At 43.2% G+C, this 19,327-nt stretch overlaps 1 protein-coding gene across 5 annotated transcripts in view; it reads left to right on the top strand.

The window, feature by feature from the left end:
• itsn1 (intersectin 1 (SH3 domain protein)) overlaps positions 1–19,224 on the top strand; it is a 55,576-nt gene extending 36,352 nt beyond the window's left edge. For 4 of the 5 annotated variants that reach the window (XM_041868183.2, XM_041868181.2, XM_041868180.2 and 1 more), the window contains 16 exons: positions 305–387; positions 842–1,008; positions 1,363–1,530; positions 1,860–2,058; positions 2,679–2,873; positions 6,372–6,493; positions 11,279–11,385; positions 11,726–11,909; positions 12,093–12,191; positions 12,771–12,938; positions 13,177–13,389; positions 14,678–14,799; positions 14,924–15,006; positions 15,582–15,665; positions 16,217–16,390; positions 16,664–19,224. In XM_041868183.2, the coding sequence (XP_041724117.1) occupies positions 305–387; positions 842–1,008; positions 1,363–1,530; positions 1,860–2,058; positions 2,679–2,873; positions 6,372–6,493; positions 11,279–11,385; positions 11,726–11,909; positions 12,093–12,191; positions 12,771–12,938; positions 13,177–13,389; positions 14,678–14,799; positions 14,924–15,006; positions 15,582–15,665; positions 16,217–16,390; positions 16,664–16,812 (2,317 nt within the window). In that variant the 3' untranslated portion in view covers positions 16,813–19,224. Of the gene's footprint in view, positions 1–304; positions 388–841; positions 1,009–1,362; positions 1,531–1,859; positions 2,059–2,678; positions 2,874–3,469; positions 5,870–6,371; positions 6,494–11,278; positions 11,386–11,725; positions 11,910–12,092; positions 12,192–12,770; positions 12,939–13,176; positions 13,390–14,677; positions 14,800–14,923; positions 15,007–15,581; positions 15,666–16,216; positions 16,391–16,663 lie in introns of those variants that run through there. The other variant, XM_041868182.2, reaches the window with a different exon arrangement.
• Positions 19,225–19,327: the final 103 nt, after the last annotated feature.

The raw sequence follows: 19,327 nt of genomic DNA, 5'->3' as shown, positions 1-19,327 counted from the left end.
ATCAGGTATGTTAAATTAGGGTTGGAATACAAGACGGTAGATCTCCAGGAAGAGGGTTGGACAGCCCTGGACTATAGAATTCAGTCAACTTTAGAGTAAATCCCAACTACTATTGCTTGATATTGTCTAGGAGGGAGCAACATGGCTGCCATAGAATGATGTGACATCATTATGCTTTTTTTATTGAACCACAATGGCCAAGTTCTCTGTTGTGTATGGCTTTAGTCCCTCCCCATCTAGTGTGTATTTTTATATTAGCCACCGGCTTGGCTGTCTGAGTGAATGTGTGCCCTCTCTGGTGCAGCATTGAGTCTGGCTCGTCCGACAGCCCCCCCACCATGAAGAGACCCACCCCGTCCCCTACCAAGGCCATGGACCCAGGAGAAGGTGGGTGATGGACCTAGACACACACACACAGCCCAGTATACAGTTGGAATCCCTTGCGGTGAAGCTGACACGTCAGTTTGCAATATTACAACAACAAATCAATTACTTCAAACAATGAACACTGTTGTTTTTCTCGGACATCATTGCATTTCATTGCACGTAAGATAGAACAGCAGAGAATGTACTACGATTGTTTTTTACCATGACGCTGGATGCTCATGTCCTTTTGATAAACTGAACAAAACAAAAACAAGAACAAATGCGCCTTGGCCAACCAGTGGCACCGTTTCACCTTTCATGAATCTTAGCTTTAATATACTCTTGCTCTCAGACTATGATCCACACCATACATACAATATATAACAGAACATTTACACCATAGCTTATCATGGAACATAGCATGTTCCTGTTACTCTACTCAGACCCTGTAGCTCAGAGATGTTGTGTTTCCCAGAATACATAGCCATGTACACCTACGAGAGCAACGAGCAGGGTGACCTGACCTTCCAGCAGGGCGACGTCATCGTGGTCACCAAGAAAGAGGGCGACTGGTGGACGGGCGTGGTCTCGGGCAAGACGGGGGTGTTCCCTTCCAACTACGTCAAACCCAAGGACTCGGAGGTAACTTCTAGAAAACACTTCTCGCTCACACGCATTGTCATATCTTTGTGTGGCGATTCGTAAACTCTGCGATGCAGTCCTGTTTGTCTGATCGGCGCTTCCAGTAAAACCAAAGCGCTCTCCTTTAAAAATAATTACAAATATTTGAGTCGGACAATAATACATACACATATAAAATATACTTTATACGCGTTCGCAAAGCTCTCTCCTAACATTAGCGAACATTCACAGTAAACATAAAACAAATGAAATATGTTAGTTGGCCAACGTTAGCTAACGTTTCACGAACTTTATTCCTTGTTTAACACACCTCTGTTCTCCTAGTAAAACCAGAGCTCTCTGTCTTCCCTCTAGGGACTGGGATCCGCAGGGAAGACTGGAAGCCTGGGGAAGAAGCCCGAGATAGCCCAGGTCATCGCCCCGTACACGGCCACGGGTGCCGAGCAGCTCACCCTGGCGCCCGGCCAGCTCATCCTCATCAGGAAGAAGAACCCGGGGGGCTGGTGGGAAGGGGAGCTGCAGGTTGGAGGACTGTCTCTCGCAACACTACTCACCACAAACACACCCCACCCAACACTTAATATAAATTTTATAGCAGATGTTTAAATGCTTAGTTGTATTCATATGTATACATAGATGTGCCAATAATTGTCTTAATATATAATATGATAATGATATACAAGATATGGTAATTTTTACATAGACGGTGATGTAGAAATTACAATATATTCATTGTCATCCACACATTTGCTTTAAACACTAGTAAAAGGGGTTATGCTTCTTACTGTTAAAATGATATTGCTGTGCCCCTGTGGCCCCCTCCATACTCACAAGTCCTCTCATCGGTCCAGGCCCGGGGAAAGAAGCGGCAGATTGGCTGGTTCCCAGCCAACTACGTGAAACTCCTGAGCCCCAGCACCAGTAAGACCACGCCCACAGAGCCCATGCCCCCCAAGTTGCCAATGCCCAGTGCAGGTAGGGGCCAGGAGCAGGGAACTGACGGGGGCCCGCCGGGGCCTTGGGGCCCCTCCGTGACTCAACATATGACGGGTACTAACACTGTGTTTGTGTAGACATTCTCTGTGTACTTTCATGTTATAATAGCATCCTTGATGAAAACATTATTTCCTGTCATAATAACATTCTTTCATGTTGTAATAACATTCTTTATAATAACATTATGTCATGTTATTAGTAACAGAGGTCTGTGTTGTGGAGTAGGCCTAATAGTAATAGTACTATTTTAAGGTCCTGTCCAGGAGTAACTCCTAGCCCCTACACCCCTAGTCACCTGTGTAGATCTGAGGGGATTGGATAGGTATAATTAATTTGGTAGTAGCTCTACCTTGCCCTCTGATAAGGTATATGTAGAATGTCCTCCATAGGAGCCTATATAATACCCATCCAATCCTCTCAGATCCTAAACAAGAGTTTTGGGGGTTTGTTCGACATTGACTGCATTGCTGTCGGTGACTGCCGACTGATTGATCTACAAATCACCTTGTTTGCATCATTAATATCAAATCATTATTAGAACAATCAGTCAGTAATAATTTGCCCACAGTGCATCACGGATTTGTTCGAACACCGCCTTTAGTCCCTTTTTTGTGGGCGTATTGTATGGCCGTCTGACTAACCCTTCACTTGTATCTGTATGTGTGTGTCTCCAGCAGTGTGTCAGGTGATTGGCATGTACGACTACATGGCGCAGAATGATGACGAGCTGCCCTTTGGGAAGGGCCAGATCATCAACGTGCTGAGCAGGGAGGACCCTGATTGGTGGAAGGGCGAGCTGAACGGTTCCGTGGGCCTCTTCCCCTCCAACTACGTCAAACTGACCACCGACACAGACCCCAGCCAACAATGTGAGTGCACACACTACTACTAAAGTCTCCCTCTTACAGTCACACCCAGCAGTTTGAGTACATACTGTACCCTTCTCACACACACACACTCACACACCGATGTGGACTCCTGCTTTGTATATACGTGATCTTCTTGTATCATTTAAACTAAAAACCCTGGAAACCTCTGGAATCGAATCAAATGGGACAGTGTTTGACAAGGGTATAATCTGTAGGCAACCGATCATACTGATACCAATGGGCCCCCTCTTTGAAGACCTTTCAGATCATGTATCATCCTCAGTTGAATAGAGGTGTGAGTGTGTCTGTGTACAGTCCCTCCTCCCTCCACACTAACATCTCCCTCATTGTCCTGTAGACGCCCCCACCCTCCCCTCCGCATCCCTCATGCATACCATGGTTAGACTCCACCTCATCTGTTATGCTGCACACTGTGTGTCATCTCGTGAACTCGTCCTCCACCGACGTCCATTTAGTTCTCCACGCTCGTGTGTTTGCATATTTTTTCTTTCTTTTGTTGTTGTTGTCTTGTTGGTTTGTTTCCTTTTTTGGTTTGCGTTTTTTGCTTATGTGCTGTGTTCTCCTCCTCTTTCTAGGACTCATATGTTGCCCATTCCCACTCAGCCTTGAAAGTCCTCAAAGAGACCCACTATCCCCTAAACACTGCCCCCGCGGGATGATGGGAGATGCAGCCACCCCGATCATGTGACTGCCACATGATTACCACCTGGCCTTGTGGGCTAGAAGAGTCAAGCTGCAGAGAGCTGGCCGTTACCTCCTTATATTCGAACTGTTAGACGCACTCGCCAAAATTGCTAAGCAGCTTCCTTGTCCTACACCGTTTATTCTTTAAGCAATTTACTTAAACAAATTAAACATTTATTATTGATCAATATTTTAATGTTTTTTTTTTAGGAAATTGAAAAAAATAACTACTTGAAATGATCATATGAATGGGAGACTGGATAGTGGGTCCTTTTGTGGCTTTCTGTGAACTCGTATCTTTTTTGTAGATTTAGTCATTCTGCTTTTTTTTATCACGGCACCACGGATTTGGTCGAACTGTTTTTTTTAACTAATTAGTCAAATGGCTGCCATTTGATGTTAAGCTTCTCCCTCCCCTCCCTTACTAACCCCTCCCCCATCCGTCCCACAGCTCCACAGAAAGACCCACTATTCATGACACACAGCATCAGACTGGCCCCCAAGGAAAACTGGGGCCTGTCCCAAAAGACAACCCCAAGCCACTTCCCCCTTGCCCATAACCCTTCAGTTTGCAGATCTGAAGGAAACGGGATAGGTGTAACCATATTGCTTACACCTTACAGATCTGCACAAACCGGAGGGTTAAGGGAATGGGTGGCGGGTTGGTTGTCCGACTGGGCCTGGGATTGGTTAATCATGAGCAACCTGTCCAATGGACAAGTCTAGGGGTTCAAAGGTCACCGAAACACACAAGGGTCACGTTATAGGATGGAGGGAGAGAGAGATGGTTACATTTACTGTAACTTACATCGACCACCCCTGCCCCAAAGCCAGCTCATGCAGTGGACGGAGCAGCTGTCTGTCAACTCTATGGGCGGGATTGAACCTCTCCATTTATCCAATCACGTTCTAGCTGTGTTTTTAAAAATGTTTATACCAAACATTCTTTGGATGAATCTTGTTGTTTGGAGGTGCTGGGGTGTTTACTTTGTGCTGTAGCATTTTGTGAAACGGGATATGATTGATGCAAACCAAATATTGCACATCCGCCACAAGTGGAGAGGGGAAGGTACACAGACATACACACACACAGTATGCACAGACTTGGAAGTGTGTGAATGAATGGCACACACAAAGTAAGGATGTTATATCCTCAACAAGTAAATTCTTGTCTCCTCAGAACTATGTATTATTGGCAGAGTAGATGGGGTGTTTTGTATTCATGCGTTTCCTGAGTTTGTTTACATGTTTTCTCCTAGATGTATGTCAATTGAAGTCTAATTGCTACTTGAGTTTGACAACTATCCCCGGTCACTATACCATGACAGTCTATTTTTTATAAATGAATGCAATTATAATGCATAGTGTTTTAAATATATATGGTTATGTAGTATTGTAATTTTTTCCCTTCCCTCCTGAAGTTGTTTTTACCAGTTTATGCAGTTGTCATTTGTAAAAATCTGAAGCAACAACATATCCATTTAGTTTGACCTTTTACTCAGTTATTTTGTCAAGAAAATCCCATTTGAAAAGAACTAATGTGATTCAGCTGAATACGAACATACTAAATATGAAAATAATACCCTCTTGATAATACCTTTTTAACAATGTTTACATATGAAAACTAAGAAAAACTAAGACTGGTATTTTTTGTAGTTAATGTAACAGAGTGGAATACCAAGTTCTAGGGCTATATAGCTATGGCCTTAAACTGTTATTCTTCTCAAACAAAAGAAAAAGCATGGCATCATCCATTCAAAGCAATATACACACACACAGTAGTATTGTACTGGTACCATATCAATCTTGTTTGCATTTGTCACACAACAGTATTGTAATTTTATTGTTATTCTAAAACACAAAGATGGAATTCCTGAATGCAGCCTTTTTTATATAACCGTTTGGTTCCTATTGGTTCCACTATGTGACAGTATTGGTGTTTGCTGCTTTATGGTTGGTTTGTTGGATTTTCCAATGTGTCTTTTGAGACCCATCAGTTTCAAGGAGGTTTGTACTCCTTGACTGACTTGGGTTTGAGAAGCACAAAAAAATTCAAGCTACTCATACAGTATTTACAATACTCTATGACTATAAACTGAATTGCTTCTGTTTTGTTATGAATCAACAACAAATCCAAAATGTAATCGTTGCACTTGGTTGCTGAAGCATTTTATCAGAAATGAATGTACAAATTGAAAAATGTATACAAATGAGTCAGCTTTAATAAAAAGTGTCATGCCGTCTTTAATATAGAAAATGACATGTATAATGATTAAAAAGCTCAATGGCAACGGTGGACTTGTGTGTTTTTATTTACTGATAAAAACCAAACGGTTTGTTTACTTGAGCAAGAGACCAGCCGCTATTTCCTTTCAAAGCATGTTTTCTTTAAGACATTTTTTTTGGTCCGTTCCTTTTGTAGACCGCTGGAAAAATAATGTAAATTACAAGGGTCTAAAGAATTATACTCTACACTTTTTTTTTTTTGTATGTATGACGTTTGGCTGGCTTTTGAGGGGAAGACCCTTTTACCCTACACCATTGTTTGACCTAAATGACTTTTTAAATACATTTCCAGGGAAGTATTTTGTAGTGTATATTGTTTATTTCTATGACTTGTTCAGGTGTCAGTCTACATGCCTAGAACTCGCAAGACGGAAAGTCCAAAGGGCCAGCTATTAGCTTTCTGTGGAAGTTTGTTTGAGAGATGGGACATTGAGCTTGTGTTCTGATTGGCTGTTGGTATTTGAGTGACAGAGGGGAGCTGATCGACGCTGTTGTCCTGTTCCACAGGGTGCGCTGACCTGCACCTGCTGGACATGCTGACCCCCGTTGAGAGGAAGAGACAGGGCTACACGCACGAGCTTATCGTCACCGAGGAGAACTATGTAAACGACCTGCAGCTCGTCACCGAGGTAACCACACATACACTACCGGTCAAAAGTTTTAGAACACCTACTCATTCAAGGGTTTTTCTATATTTGTACATTGTAGAATAATAGTGAAGACATCAAAACTATAAAATAACACATGGAATCATGTAGTAACCAAAAAAGTGTTAAACAAATCAAAATATATTTGAGATTCTTCAAATTGCCTCCCTTTGCCTTGATGACAACTTTGCACACTCTTGGCATTCTCTCAACCAGCTTCATGAGGTAGTCACCTGGAATGCATTTCAATTAACAGCTGTGCCTTCTTAAATGCATTTGAGCGGATCAGTTGTGTTGTGACAAAGTAGGGGGGGTATACAGAAGATAGCCCTATTTGGTAAAAGACCAAGTCCATATTATGGCAAGAACAGCTCAAATAAGCATAGAGAAATGACAGTCGCTTTGGATAAAAGCGTCTGCTAAATGGCATATTTATTTTATTTACAGTCCATCATTACTTTAAGACATGAAGGTCAGTCAATACGGAAAATGTCAAGAACTTCAAGTGCAGTCGAAAAACCCATCAAGCGCTATGATGAAACTGGCTCTCATGAGGACCGCCACAGGAATTGAAGACCCAGAGTTACCTCTACTGCAGAGGATAAGTTCATTAGAGTTACCAGCCTCAGAAATTGCAGCCCAAATAAATGCTTCACAGAGTTCGTGTTCAGAGAAGACTGAATCAGGCCTTCATGGTCGAATTGCTGCAAAGAAACCACTACTAAAGGACACCAATAAGACGAAGAGACCTGCTTGGGCCAAGAAACACGAGCAATGGACATTAGACAGGTGGAAATATGTCCTTTGGTCTGGAGTGCATATTTGAGATTATTGGTTCCAACCGCCGTGTCTTTGTGAGACCCGGTGTTGGTGAACGGATGATCTCCGCATGTGTAGTTCCCACCGTAAAGCATGGAGGAGGTGGTGTTATGGTGTGGGGGTGCTTTGCTGGTGACACTGTCTGTGATTTATTTAGAATTCAAGGCACACTTAACCAGCATGGCTACCGCAGTGATTCGTCATCCCATCTGGTTTGGGTTTAGTGGGACTATTTGTTTTTCAACAGTACAATGACCCAACACACCTCCAGGCTGTGTAAGGGCTATTTTACCAAGAAGGAGGGTGATGGAGTGCTGCATCAGATGACCTGGCCTCCACAATCCCCCGACCTCAACCAAATTGAGATGGTTTGGGATGAGTCGGACCGCAGAGTGAAGGAAAAGCAGCCAACAAGTGCTCAGTATTTGTGGGAACACCTTCAAGACTGTTGGAAAAGTATTCCAGGTGAAGCTGGTTGAGAGAATGCCAAGAACCTGCAAAGCTGTTATCAAGGCAAAGGGTATCTATTTGAAGAATCTCAAATATAAAATATATTTTGATTTGTTTAACACTTCTTTGGTAACTACATGATTCCATATGTTATTTCATAGTTTTGATGACTTCACTATTATTCTAAAATGTAGAAAATAGTAAAAAATAAAGAAAAACCCTTGAATGAGTAGGTGGTCTAAAACTTTTGACCGGTAGTATGTGTATATATATATATATATGTGTGTGTGTGTGTGTATATATGTATATGTGTATATATATATATATATATATATATATATGTGTGTGTGTGTGTGTGTGTGTATATATATACATATAAATATACATATATATATATATACATACATACAGTGAGGGGGAAAAAGTATTTGATCCCCTGCTGATTTTGTACGTTTTCCCACTGACAAAGAAATGATCCGTCTATAACTTTAATGGTAGGTTTATTTGAACAGTGAGAGACAGAATAACAACAAAAAAATCCAGAAAAACACATGTAAAAAATGTTAGAAATGTATTTGCATTTTAATGAGGGAAATAGGTATTTGACTCCTCTGCAAAACATGACTTAGTACTTGGTGGCAAAACCCTTGTTGGCAATCAGAGGTCAGACGTTTCTTGTAGTTGGCCACCAGGTTTGCACACATCTCAGGAGGGATTTTGTCCCACTCCTCTTTGCAGATCTTCTCCAAGTCATTAAGGTTTCGAGGCTGACGTTTGGCAACTCAAACCTTCAGCTCCCTCCACAGATTTTCTATGGGATTAAGGTCTGGAGACTGGCTAGGCCACTCCAGGACCTTAATGTGCTTCTTCTTGAGCCACTCCTTTGTTGCCTTGGCCGTGTGTTTTGGGTCATTGTCATGCTGGAATACCCATCCACGACCCATTTTCAATGCCCTGGCTGAGGGAAGGAGGTTCTCATCCAAGATTTGACAGTACATGGCCCCGTCCAACGTCCCTTTGATGCGGTGAAGTTGACCTGTCCCCTTAGCAGAAAAACACCCCCAAAGCATAATGTTTCCACCTCCATGTTTGATGGTGGGGATGGTGTTCTTGGGGTCATAGGCAGCATTCCTCCTCCTCCAAACACGGCTAGTTGAGTTGATGCCAAAGAGCTCCATTTTGGTCTCATCTGACCACAACACTTTCACCCAGTTCTCCTCTGAATCATTCAGATGTTCATTGGCAAACTTCAGACGGGCATGTATATGTGCTTTCTTGAGCAGGGGGACCTTGCGGGCACGGCAGGATTGCAGTCCTTCACGGCGTAGTGTGTTACCAATTGTTTTCTTGGTGACTATGGTCCCAGCTGCCTTGATCATTGACAAGATCCTCCTGTGTAGTTCTTTTTTTTTTTTTTTTTTTTTTGTCATTTAGCAGACGCTCTTATCCAGAGCGACTTACAGGAGCAATTAGGGTTAAGTGCCTTGCTCAGGGGCACATCGACAGATTTTTCACCTAGTCGGCTCGGGGATTAGAACCAGCGACCTTTCGGGCTGGGCTGATTCCTCACCGTTCTCATGATCATTGCAACTCCATGAGGTGAGATCTTGCATGGAGCCCCAGGCCGAGGGAGATTGACAGTTCTTTTGTGTTCCATTTGCGAATAATCGCACCAACTGTTGTCACCTTCTCACCAAGCTGCTTGGCGATGGTCTTGTAGCCCATTCCAGCCTTGTGTAGGTCTACAATCTTGTCCCTGACATCCTTGGAGAGCTCTTTGGTCTTGGCCATGGTGGAGAGTTTGGAATCTGACTGATTGATTGCTTCTGTGGACAGGTGTCTTTTATACAGGTAACAAGCTGAGATTAGGAGCACTCCCTTTAAGAGTGTGCTCCTAATCTCAGCTCGTTACCTGTATAAAAGACACCTGGGAGCCAGAAATCTTTCTGATTGAGAGGGGGTCAAATACTTACTCAATTTATAACATTTTTGTTGCTATTCTGTCTCTCACTGTTCAAATAAACCTACCATTAAAATTATAGACTGATCATTTCTTTGTCAGTGGGCAAACGTACAAAACCAGCAGGGGATCAAATACTTTTTTCCCTCACTGTATGTGTGTGTATATATATATACACACACACACATATATACACACACACATTTTGTGTGGCCACCATTTTCCAGCACTGCCTTAACCCTCTTGGGCATGGAGTTCACCAGAGCTTCACAGGTTGGCACTGGAGTCCTCTTCCACTCCTCGACGACGACATCACGGAGCTGGTGGATGTTAGAGACCTTGCACTCCTCCACCTTTTGAGGATGCCCCACAGATGCTCAATAGGGTTTAGGTCTGGAGACATGCTTGGCCAGTCCATCACCTTTACCCTCAACTTCTTTAGCAAGGCAGTGGTCGTCTTGGAGGTGTGTTTGGGGTCGTTATCATGTTGAAATACTGCCCTGCGGCCCAGTCTCCGAAGGGAGGGGATCATGCTCTGCTTCAGTATGTGACAGTACATGTTGGCATTCATGGTTCCCTCAATGAACTGTAGCTCCCCATGACACTCCCACCACCATGCTTGACTGTAGGCAAGACACACTTGTCTTTGTACTCCTCACCTGGTTGCCGCCACACACGCTTGACACCATCTGAACCAAATAAGTTTATCTTGGTCTCATCAGACCACAGGACATGGTTCCAGTAATCCATGTCCTTAGTCTGCTTGTCTTCAGCAAACTGTTTGCGGGCTTTCTTGTGCATCATCTTTAGAAGAGGCTTCCTTCTGGGATGACAGCCATGCAGACCAATTTGATGCAGTGTGTGGCGTATGGTCTGAGCACTGACAGGCTGACCCCCCACCCCTTCAACCTCTGCAGCAATGCTGGCAGCACTCATATGTCTATTTCCCAAAGACAACCTCTGGATATGACGCTGAGCACGTGCACTCAACTTCTTTGGTCGACCATGGCGAGGCCTGTTCTGAGTGGAACCTGTCCTGTTAAACCGCTGTATGGTCTTGGCCACCGTGCTGCAGCTCAGTTTCAGGGTCTTGGCAATCTCCTTATAGCCCAGGCCATCTCACTTTTGTTGCCAGCGGTTTAGACATTAATGGCTGTGTGTTGAGTTGTTTTGAGGGGACAGCAAATGTACACTGTTATACAAGCTGTACACTCACTACTTTACATTGTAGCAAAGTGTCATTTCTTCAGTGTTGTCACATGAAAAGATATACTCAAAAATTTACAAAAATGTGAGGGGTGTACTCACTTTTGTGAGATACTGTGTGTATATATATATATATATACACACATATATATACACACATATATATATATATATATATATATATACACATACACATATTCAAATACATTCACTCCATGGTAACATGATCACACATGCAGTCCAAGCTTACACACTCACTCTGCCCTATCTGCATTACATGCATACGTTTCCAAAACGTTTGTGTTAACATTGCCTCAACGTTTCCTCGCCAGGTCTTTCAGAAGCCTCTGCTGGAGTCGGAGCTGCTGACAGAGAAAGAGGTGGCCATGATCTTCGTCAACTGGAAGGAGCTCATCATGTGTAACATCAAGCTGCTCAAGTACGCCCCCTAGCCACCTCTGGTCCTGTTGTCATAACTATAGTTCAACTAGCTTTATGGTGGATAGCAGCTGATTTTCTTGTGGGTCTTCATGACTCGTGGTTTAAAGGGGCAATCTGAGATTGGTACATCCATTTGTACACTTTTAAAGTAATGATATTGCCAACTACAAGAATATAACTTAACAATTCCTCATGCGCTTGGTTCAACTGTCTTACTCCATCAGAACCCAAAATATTAGCTTGTAAACAAACACTGTACAGCTTCAGAACATGGTTAAAACTATAACCAGACTCACCAATCGTCCCATTCTCCTCTTCCCCCTGTCCCCCATCACCAGGGCTCTGAGGGTTAGGAAGAAGATGTCGGGCGAGCGGATGCCGGTGAAGATGATTGGAGACATCCTGACGGCCCAGCTGCCCCACATGCAGCCCTACATCCGCTTCTGCAGCTGCCAGCTCAACGGGGCCACGCTCATCCAGCAGAAGACAGACGAGGTGCCTGAGTTCAAGGACTTTGTCAAGGTAACGGAGAAAGACCGTAAAGAAGGCGTTGTCTGCGTCACTGTCCCAAATGACAACATATTCCCTATATAGTGCACAACGCACTCATAGCACCCATAGCACTCATGTATATATATTCATATATAAGTGTTGTTAGGTTCTATGCTGATATCTGATAGTAATAATATTTCCTCTCCCCTACAGAGACTGGCCATGGACCCAGGCTGTAAGGGAATGCCCCTCTCCAGCTTCCTCCTCAAACCCATGCAAAGGGTGACGCGCTACCCCCTCATCATCAAAAATGTATGTACACACACATTTTCTCACACACACTCTTCCCACCATCTGAAAAAAAGTGTATGTGATTGAGAAGCCTGACCACAGCCTCTGAAGTTAAGCAGGGTTGGTCCTGGTTGGTCCCTGGATGCTAGACCAGATGCTGTTGGAAGTGGTGTTGGAGGGCCAGTAGGAGGCACTCTTTCCTCTGGTCTAAAAATATATATATATCCCAATGCCCCAGGGCAGAGATTGGGGACATTGCCCTGTGTAGGGTGCCGTCTTTCGGATGGGACGTTAAACGGGTGTCCTGACTCTCTGTGGTCACTAAAGATCCTATGGTACTTATCGTAAAAGTAGGGCTAAATTCCCAATCTGTCCCTCATACCATCATGGCCACCTAATCATACCCAGCTTCCAATTGGCTCATTCATCCCCCCCTCCTCTCCCCTGTAACTATGCCCCTGGTTGTTGCTGTAGATGAGAATGTATTCTCAGTCAACCTACCTGGTAAAATAAGTTAAATATAATAAATAAATATAAAACATTTAGCTGATACATACACACTGGAATTGACTATCTGTAACTCTGTGTGATGCGGCTCAGATCCTAGAGAACACTCCGGAGGCTCACCCGGACCATAGCCATCTGAAGCAGGCTCTGGAGAAGGCTGAGGAGCTGTGTTCCCAGGTCAACGAGGGCGTCAGGGAGAAGGAGAACTCTGACCGTCTGGAGTGGATCCAGGCCCACGTCCAGTGTGAGGGGCTTTCTGAGGTAAGACACACAGAGACGGACAAACACACACACGAATCAGAATGTCACTGTAAAATAATAATTTTTTCTTAACTGACTCGCCTGGTTAAATAAAGGTAAAATAAAACATTGAAAAACACAGGAACATGTACTTGATTCCACAAAAATACCCACACAATTGACACATTTCCACATCGTGAACACAGACTCACTCCCAGCACACTCACTTGGCCCTTTTTCTTTCACGACTTTCTTTTAGCAACTCGTGTTCAACTCAGTGACCAACTGCCTGGGCCCGCGCAAGTTCCTGCACAGCGGCAAACTCTACAAGGCCAAGAGCAACAAGGAGCTGTATGGCTTCCTGTTCAACGACTTCCTCCTTCTGACTCAGATCATCAAGCCCCTGGGCTTCTCGGGCTGTGACAAGGTGTTCAGTGCCAAGTCCCACCTGCAGTACCGCATGTACAAGACGGTGAGTCCCAAATGGCACCCTATAGAGCAGCGATTCTCAACTGGTGGGTTGTGACCCAAATTTGGATCGTGGGATTTTGTTTATATATATATATTTTTTTGTTTTATGAAAGAATACTCCAATCTGAACTTAAACGACAGAAAACCAGGTAGAAAGTGTGTAGAAATGATAATGAACTTACATTTTTTAATTTGATCTATGAACAATTTTTCTTCAATCACAGTATTTTCAATATAGAGCTATTAGCAATGTTATTTTGGTTGATTTTGTAGTCTCAAGCCAGTGAGTTTATTAACATTCTTCATCAAGAATATGGGCAAGGGCTTCCCGAGTGGCGCAGCGGTCTAAGGCACTGCATCGCAGTGTTGCGGAGTCCCATAGGGCAGCGCACATTTGGCCCAGCGTTGTCCGGGTTAGGGGAGGGTTTGGCCGGGGGAGCTTTACTTAGCTCATCGAGCTCTAGCGACTCCTTGTGGCGGACTGGGCGCCTGCAAGCTGACTTCGGTCGTCAGTTGAACAGTGTTTCCTGCGACACATTGGTGCAGCTGGCTTACGGGTTTAGCGAGCAGGTGTTAAGAAGCACGGCTTGGCGGGTCATGTTTCGGAGGACGCATGACTCGACCTTCGCCTCTCCCGAGCTCGTTTGGGAGTTGCAGCGATGAGACAAGATCGTAATAACGAAATTGGGGAGAAAAGGGGGGTAAAAATAAGATATTTTTTTATATATATAATATGGGCAAGATTGTATTATTGACAATGAAAGAGGTGGGAATGTTGTTCCCTTGTCATTTAATTGCTACATTTACTATCAATAAAGCATTAAAAATAGTTTTCCAGATTGTATTTTGGCTATTCATTTTGGCGATGCGACTGAGAAAACCTGGTTCAATTTGGGTCCCAAGGCAGAACCAGGCAGAACCACTGCTATAGGGAATACAGTACATTTGACCAGGGCCCATAGGACCACTTTGGGAGGAAGGAGAGATAATTGGGACGTGGCCTTGGTCTTGGACATGCCGCACAAATCCCCACGTACAGTAGAATTGCATTTGTGTGGCATGTTCAAGACCCAATTATCTCTCCTTCCTGTACACTTGTTCACTTCCCTTTACTGATTTGAAAGGAATAGACCTGTATAAGAAATATTGTGGAAACTCCCTTTAGGCCAAACCTGCACCAATCCCATGCTTTTAGATTTGTGGGAAGTAGTAAACGAGTGCAAACTTCAGGAACGAGACGAGATATTACTGACCTCGTTGTGACCTCTGACCTTTAAACCCCACTTCAGCCCATCTTCCTGAACGAGGTGTTGGTGAAGCTGCCAACAGACCCCTCGGGAGACGAGCCCATCTTCCACATCTCCCACATCGACAGGGTCTACACCATACGGGCAGAGAGCATCAACGAGAGGTACACACATGTACACACACAGACGTATGCATGCACTCACAGACACGTACACGGACTCTCGCTCTCTTACACACGTACACATAGCCAAGGCTTTCTTTTGACCTTGTTGTGATGACTCATGCAGGACTGCTTGGGTGCAGAAGATCAAGGCTGCTTCTGAGCTCTTCATCGAGACAGAGAAGAAGAAGAGGGAGAAGGCCTACCTGGGTATAACATCATGTCTCTCTGCTCCTCTATAGGTCCACTGTGTCTGGGAGGGACTGCTTTGTCAGCTACCCTCCCGGACCAGGGTCTCAAAAGCACTGTTGGTAACACTTTATATGAGTGTTTTTTTTTTAAGCTTCTTTGGGTTTCAGAAAAGCCCTATATAAGTACTTTGTATTATTACTTGAACTTACCCCCTTATATCGGTATAACCTTGTAATTATGCTAGTAACATTTTATGAAAATGTTGCTACATAGTAGTGTAGGAATTGTGGAGTTGAGCGATTTCTGTAATTATACATGAGGAATAGTGACTGCTTATTCCACTTTTGACAAAGATGGCTTAATTTCACTAAGAAGCAAGGAACTAGCTAACAACAATTTGGTTTCTAATGTATGTACAGTGTTAGTACACAGGTATAAGAGCAACTTAATGTAAAGTGTTACCAAACTATCTCTCATGACAACTGAATGTTTTCATGCTGGCATTGTCTTGTCTGACTTTGCCGTGTGTTTGTCCCTGACCATTACGTTTATGTCTGCCTCTGACCATTACGTTTATGTCTGCCTCGATGCAGTTCGCTCACAGAGGGCTACGGGCATCGGCCGGCTGATGGTAAACATTGTGGAGGGCATCGAGCTGAAGCCCTGCCGCTCCCACGGTAAGTCCCTAGAGATGACCTCCTGCCACCCCGGGACCTGAGGTTGATCTCAACACTGATATGTGTCTCTCTGACACGAGAGAGTGACACACACCATCCTTTAATACATGTCGATTGCTGTTCAGTACACAGGAGAAGAATGATAGTTTTAACAGTACATGCAGGGGTTCAAATAGTATTTTGAGCTTGCCTGCAGTGCCAGATGGGTGAGGTTTGCACTTTTGGGACTGTTCCATTTCACCAGGCCAGCTCAATCGAGCACAAGTATGTGGAGGATTTAAAATACTGTTTTGTGGAGGAATACCCATATTGGTCTATTCTGTGGTAACGTCTATACAACTGTGCCGATCTGTTATTGGTTTGTAAAATCCTGGTAACTTTCCGAAAAGTTTTTTCCAGAAATCCCAGTTTGAGGATTCCAGGAATCCGGAGGGAATAAGCTTGCAGGGAATCCTCCATCTTGGAATTCTTCAACCGGGATTTCTTTAAAACCAGGGGATTTTGGGAAAGTGTGCGGAATTTTGCAGCCCTAAGTTGTGATCTCTTCTCAGGTAAGAGCAACCCGTACTGCGAGGTGACGATGGGTTCCCAGTGCCACATCACCAAGACCCTGCAGGACACGCTCAACCCCAAGTGGAACTCCAACTGTCAGTTCTTCATCAAGGACCTGGAGCAGGATGTGCTGTGTGTCACCGTGTTTGAGAGGGACCAGTTCTCTCCTGACGGTGAGGCTGCGCGCGCACACACACACACACACACACACACACACACACACACACCCAGAATAACACTCTGTTTAAAAAGGCTACGGTGAGACTATGTGCACACACGCAAGCTCATACACACACACAAGCAGTCTTTTATTGACAAGATGCCTTTTTGATTCGGTGTGCTGTCATGCGATATATTCTATCACAATATATGGTGTGACACAACCTTGTATTGAACCCTCTTTACTTGTATACTCATCATCCTTCTGTCTGTCTGACTGTGTGTAGATTTCCTAGGCAGGACAGAGATCCGTCTGGCGGACATTAAGAAGGACCAGGGCTCCAAAGGGCCAATCACCAAGAGGCTGCTGCTCCACGAGGTGCCCACAGGAGAGATTGTCGTACGGCTGGACCTGCAGCTCTTCGAGGAGCCCTAGCCCATCCCAGTTCAACCCAGCCCTGCTCAGCTCACTCTAACCCAGCCTAGCCTAACACCCATACTGTCCCCCAAACCCTGTTACCCCTGCCCGAAGTCTCACCAAGCTCTAGTGACAATCCCCAACGGCCTAGCCCCACACTCCAGTGTGTTTGCGGGCGTGCGCATGTGTGACTGTGTGAATTAATGTCTGCAAAAGCTGTCAAGGGTCTTAATAAGTGATGTATTTTGTTTTCCTCTTTATGATTTGTATCATTATGGTGTATGTATGATATCATGATTCCACTATTATTTGGTTGAACAAAATTATGAAACATTCCACAGCTAATCAAAAATTTCGAAGGCCGTCTTATAACGCAATGAACCTTTGAGACATGATATACTGTATGTAGAGAAATGTTTGAACAACACATATGATCATTGCTTATGCACTGTAAGTCTTAAATAGCCCATCCTGTGGCATTAACAACTGGGTTGTGTTCATTAGTCAACAAGCGGAAGAAAACAGACTGAAACCGGGCGAGACTGCCTTGTCCAAAAAGAAACGTTAATTTTCATTTTCCGTTTTAAAACACCTTCCGTTGTGTGGCATAATGAACACCACCCAGATGACCACACTGTTATTGTGCCATCCCTGTGACAACAGATGGTAACCTCCCATATAACCTTTGACACTGTGTTCATGTTTATAAACAAACAGCTATACGGCTATTATGTCATTGCAGGTCGGACAATTTCAAAAGCTTGTCTAAAGCCTATCTAATAATACCCCTGGTTGTGTTAGCTGGAATATCTTAGCTTGTATTTCTTTAATTCAAACGTGACCCAGGTTTCGAGTTATATATTCATTTCTGTGTGCGTCTGTTTGAGACAAAGGTACAGTATGTACGTGAATGTGAGGAGGAGAGATCAACTTTGAGATATACCCTCAAAGGTTTGGTGAGACACTTTGGAAAATTGTGTTAGTGAAGGAAAGAACTGTTGTTACTGTTAGGATACTACAGTATGCTGAGAATGACAATGAAGCTATCAGTGATCTTAATACTGTCCTTTATCTGTTCCACATATTGAGTATTGTTTTAGATCAGAAATACGGTTTGGGGGAAATTGAAGAGCAGATTTCCTGTTTTCTAAATGATGATGTATAAATGAGTGCCGATGTATAGTTACTTTTGCAGCGTAGGCCAAGATAATGAGTACCAATGTACTACAAATCATTTGTTTTTCGATGGTTAGAAGAATCTATCAGTGATGTCAGGAATGTTTTTGTACTTGTTCTGAAAAATTCGGTTATTTTCAACACATTCATATCTTCACGTTTTGTATGTATATTTTAGTTGTTTTTAATTACATTTTTTTGTACGGCAAAAGAGCACCATTTAATATAGAGTGCTATATTTTTGTGTTGGAAAGCCATTTGTAGGTGTTTTGTTTTGGAGACTGAGGTCAGGCTTTGTTGTGCTGGACATATTCGGCCAATGCTGTAACTGTTTGTGAAGAGGAGGTATTTCAGGTTCATTCAATTTGGGTCTCACAAATTAATTTATTTCCTTTGCAAGAGGACAGGAAGTAGTATTTTTGAGTGTTGTGTTCAGTTGAACAACACTGTATTACATATTTATAGAAGTTAAGGAAGAAAAAATTCGGACAAAAGGGAAATATCAGCCTCCTGGTGGCTGCAATATGCAATCTACTCAGAGGTACGTATTGTTTTTTATCTGTTATTTCGTTCTTTATGATGGCTCTTGGGTTCTGCGTTCGAAAGGAGATGTACAAGGATATCCGAAGGCAGCAGAGATGACTGACATCAGAGTCTGTTAAATCTGACAATATTAGCATAACACAGTGGAGGGGTGAGATCTTAGTTAGTTTGTGTAATGTTAGTTTAATGTATGTTGTTACCAGCTATGTGTCCATGTAGATAATTTACAAATACTAGTGAAATTCCACTGCCGTGTTAGTGAGAGTGGTCAAGGAGAACAGCTTTTGCAGAGCCTGTGTGTTCCTTATCATGTGTATGTCTAGGAGTGAGTGTGTGTAACTTTAAGTTACTATTCTCGAGTGCTTTGGTTTGTGCTGGATCTCTTCAAGTTGGAGGACTTAGATTATGACTAGTCATTTCCCTATAGTGTGCAACCTCTGTACCTCTACACCTACTCCTTCCCAGTTACCCCACAGTAGTGCTCTTTTAATGTTCACTCTAAAACCAGTGATGCTCTCTATTCTTTTTAATGAGCAAAGTCTTAATTGATAAAGTACAGTATGTGAATATGTTGAAATATTTGAAAGGAGTATAAGTAATATATTACAACAACTACCGTAGAAGAATAATGTTGATGACAATGTATTGTTATCAATGTATGAGAAGTGTATTGTCTTAAATGTTGAAAATAAAATTCAATTGGACCAAGGAGTTTGATGTATGTTTGGTTTGTAGCCTTAATTTACAAACATTGTAAATACTTATTCATACAAAATATATTTAAATGCATTTGGAATTTGCCACCATATATTTA

This window comes from Coregonus clupeaformis, chromosome 22 (genome assembly GCF_020615455.1).
Source record: "Coregonus clupeaformis isolate EN_2021a chromosome 22, ASM2061545v1, whole genome shotgun sequence".
NCBI lineage: Eukaryota > Metazoa > Chordata > Actinopteri > Salmoniformes > Salmonidae > Coregonus > Coregonus clupeaformis.
The sequence above is the reverse complement of the archived record's forward strand: the minus strand, read 5'-3'. Positions and strand labels throughout refer to the sequence as shown.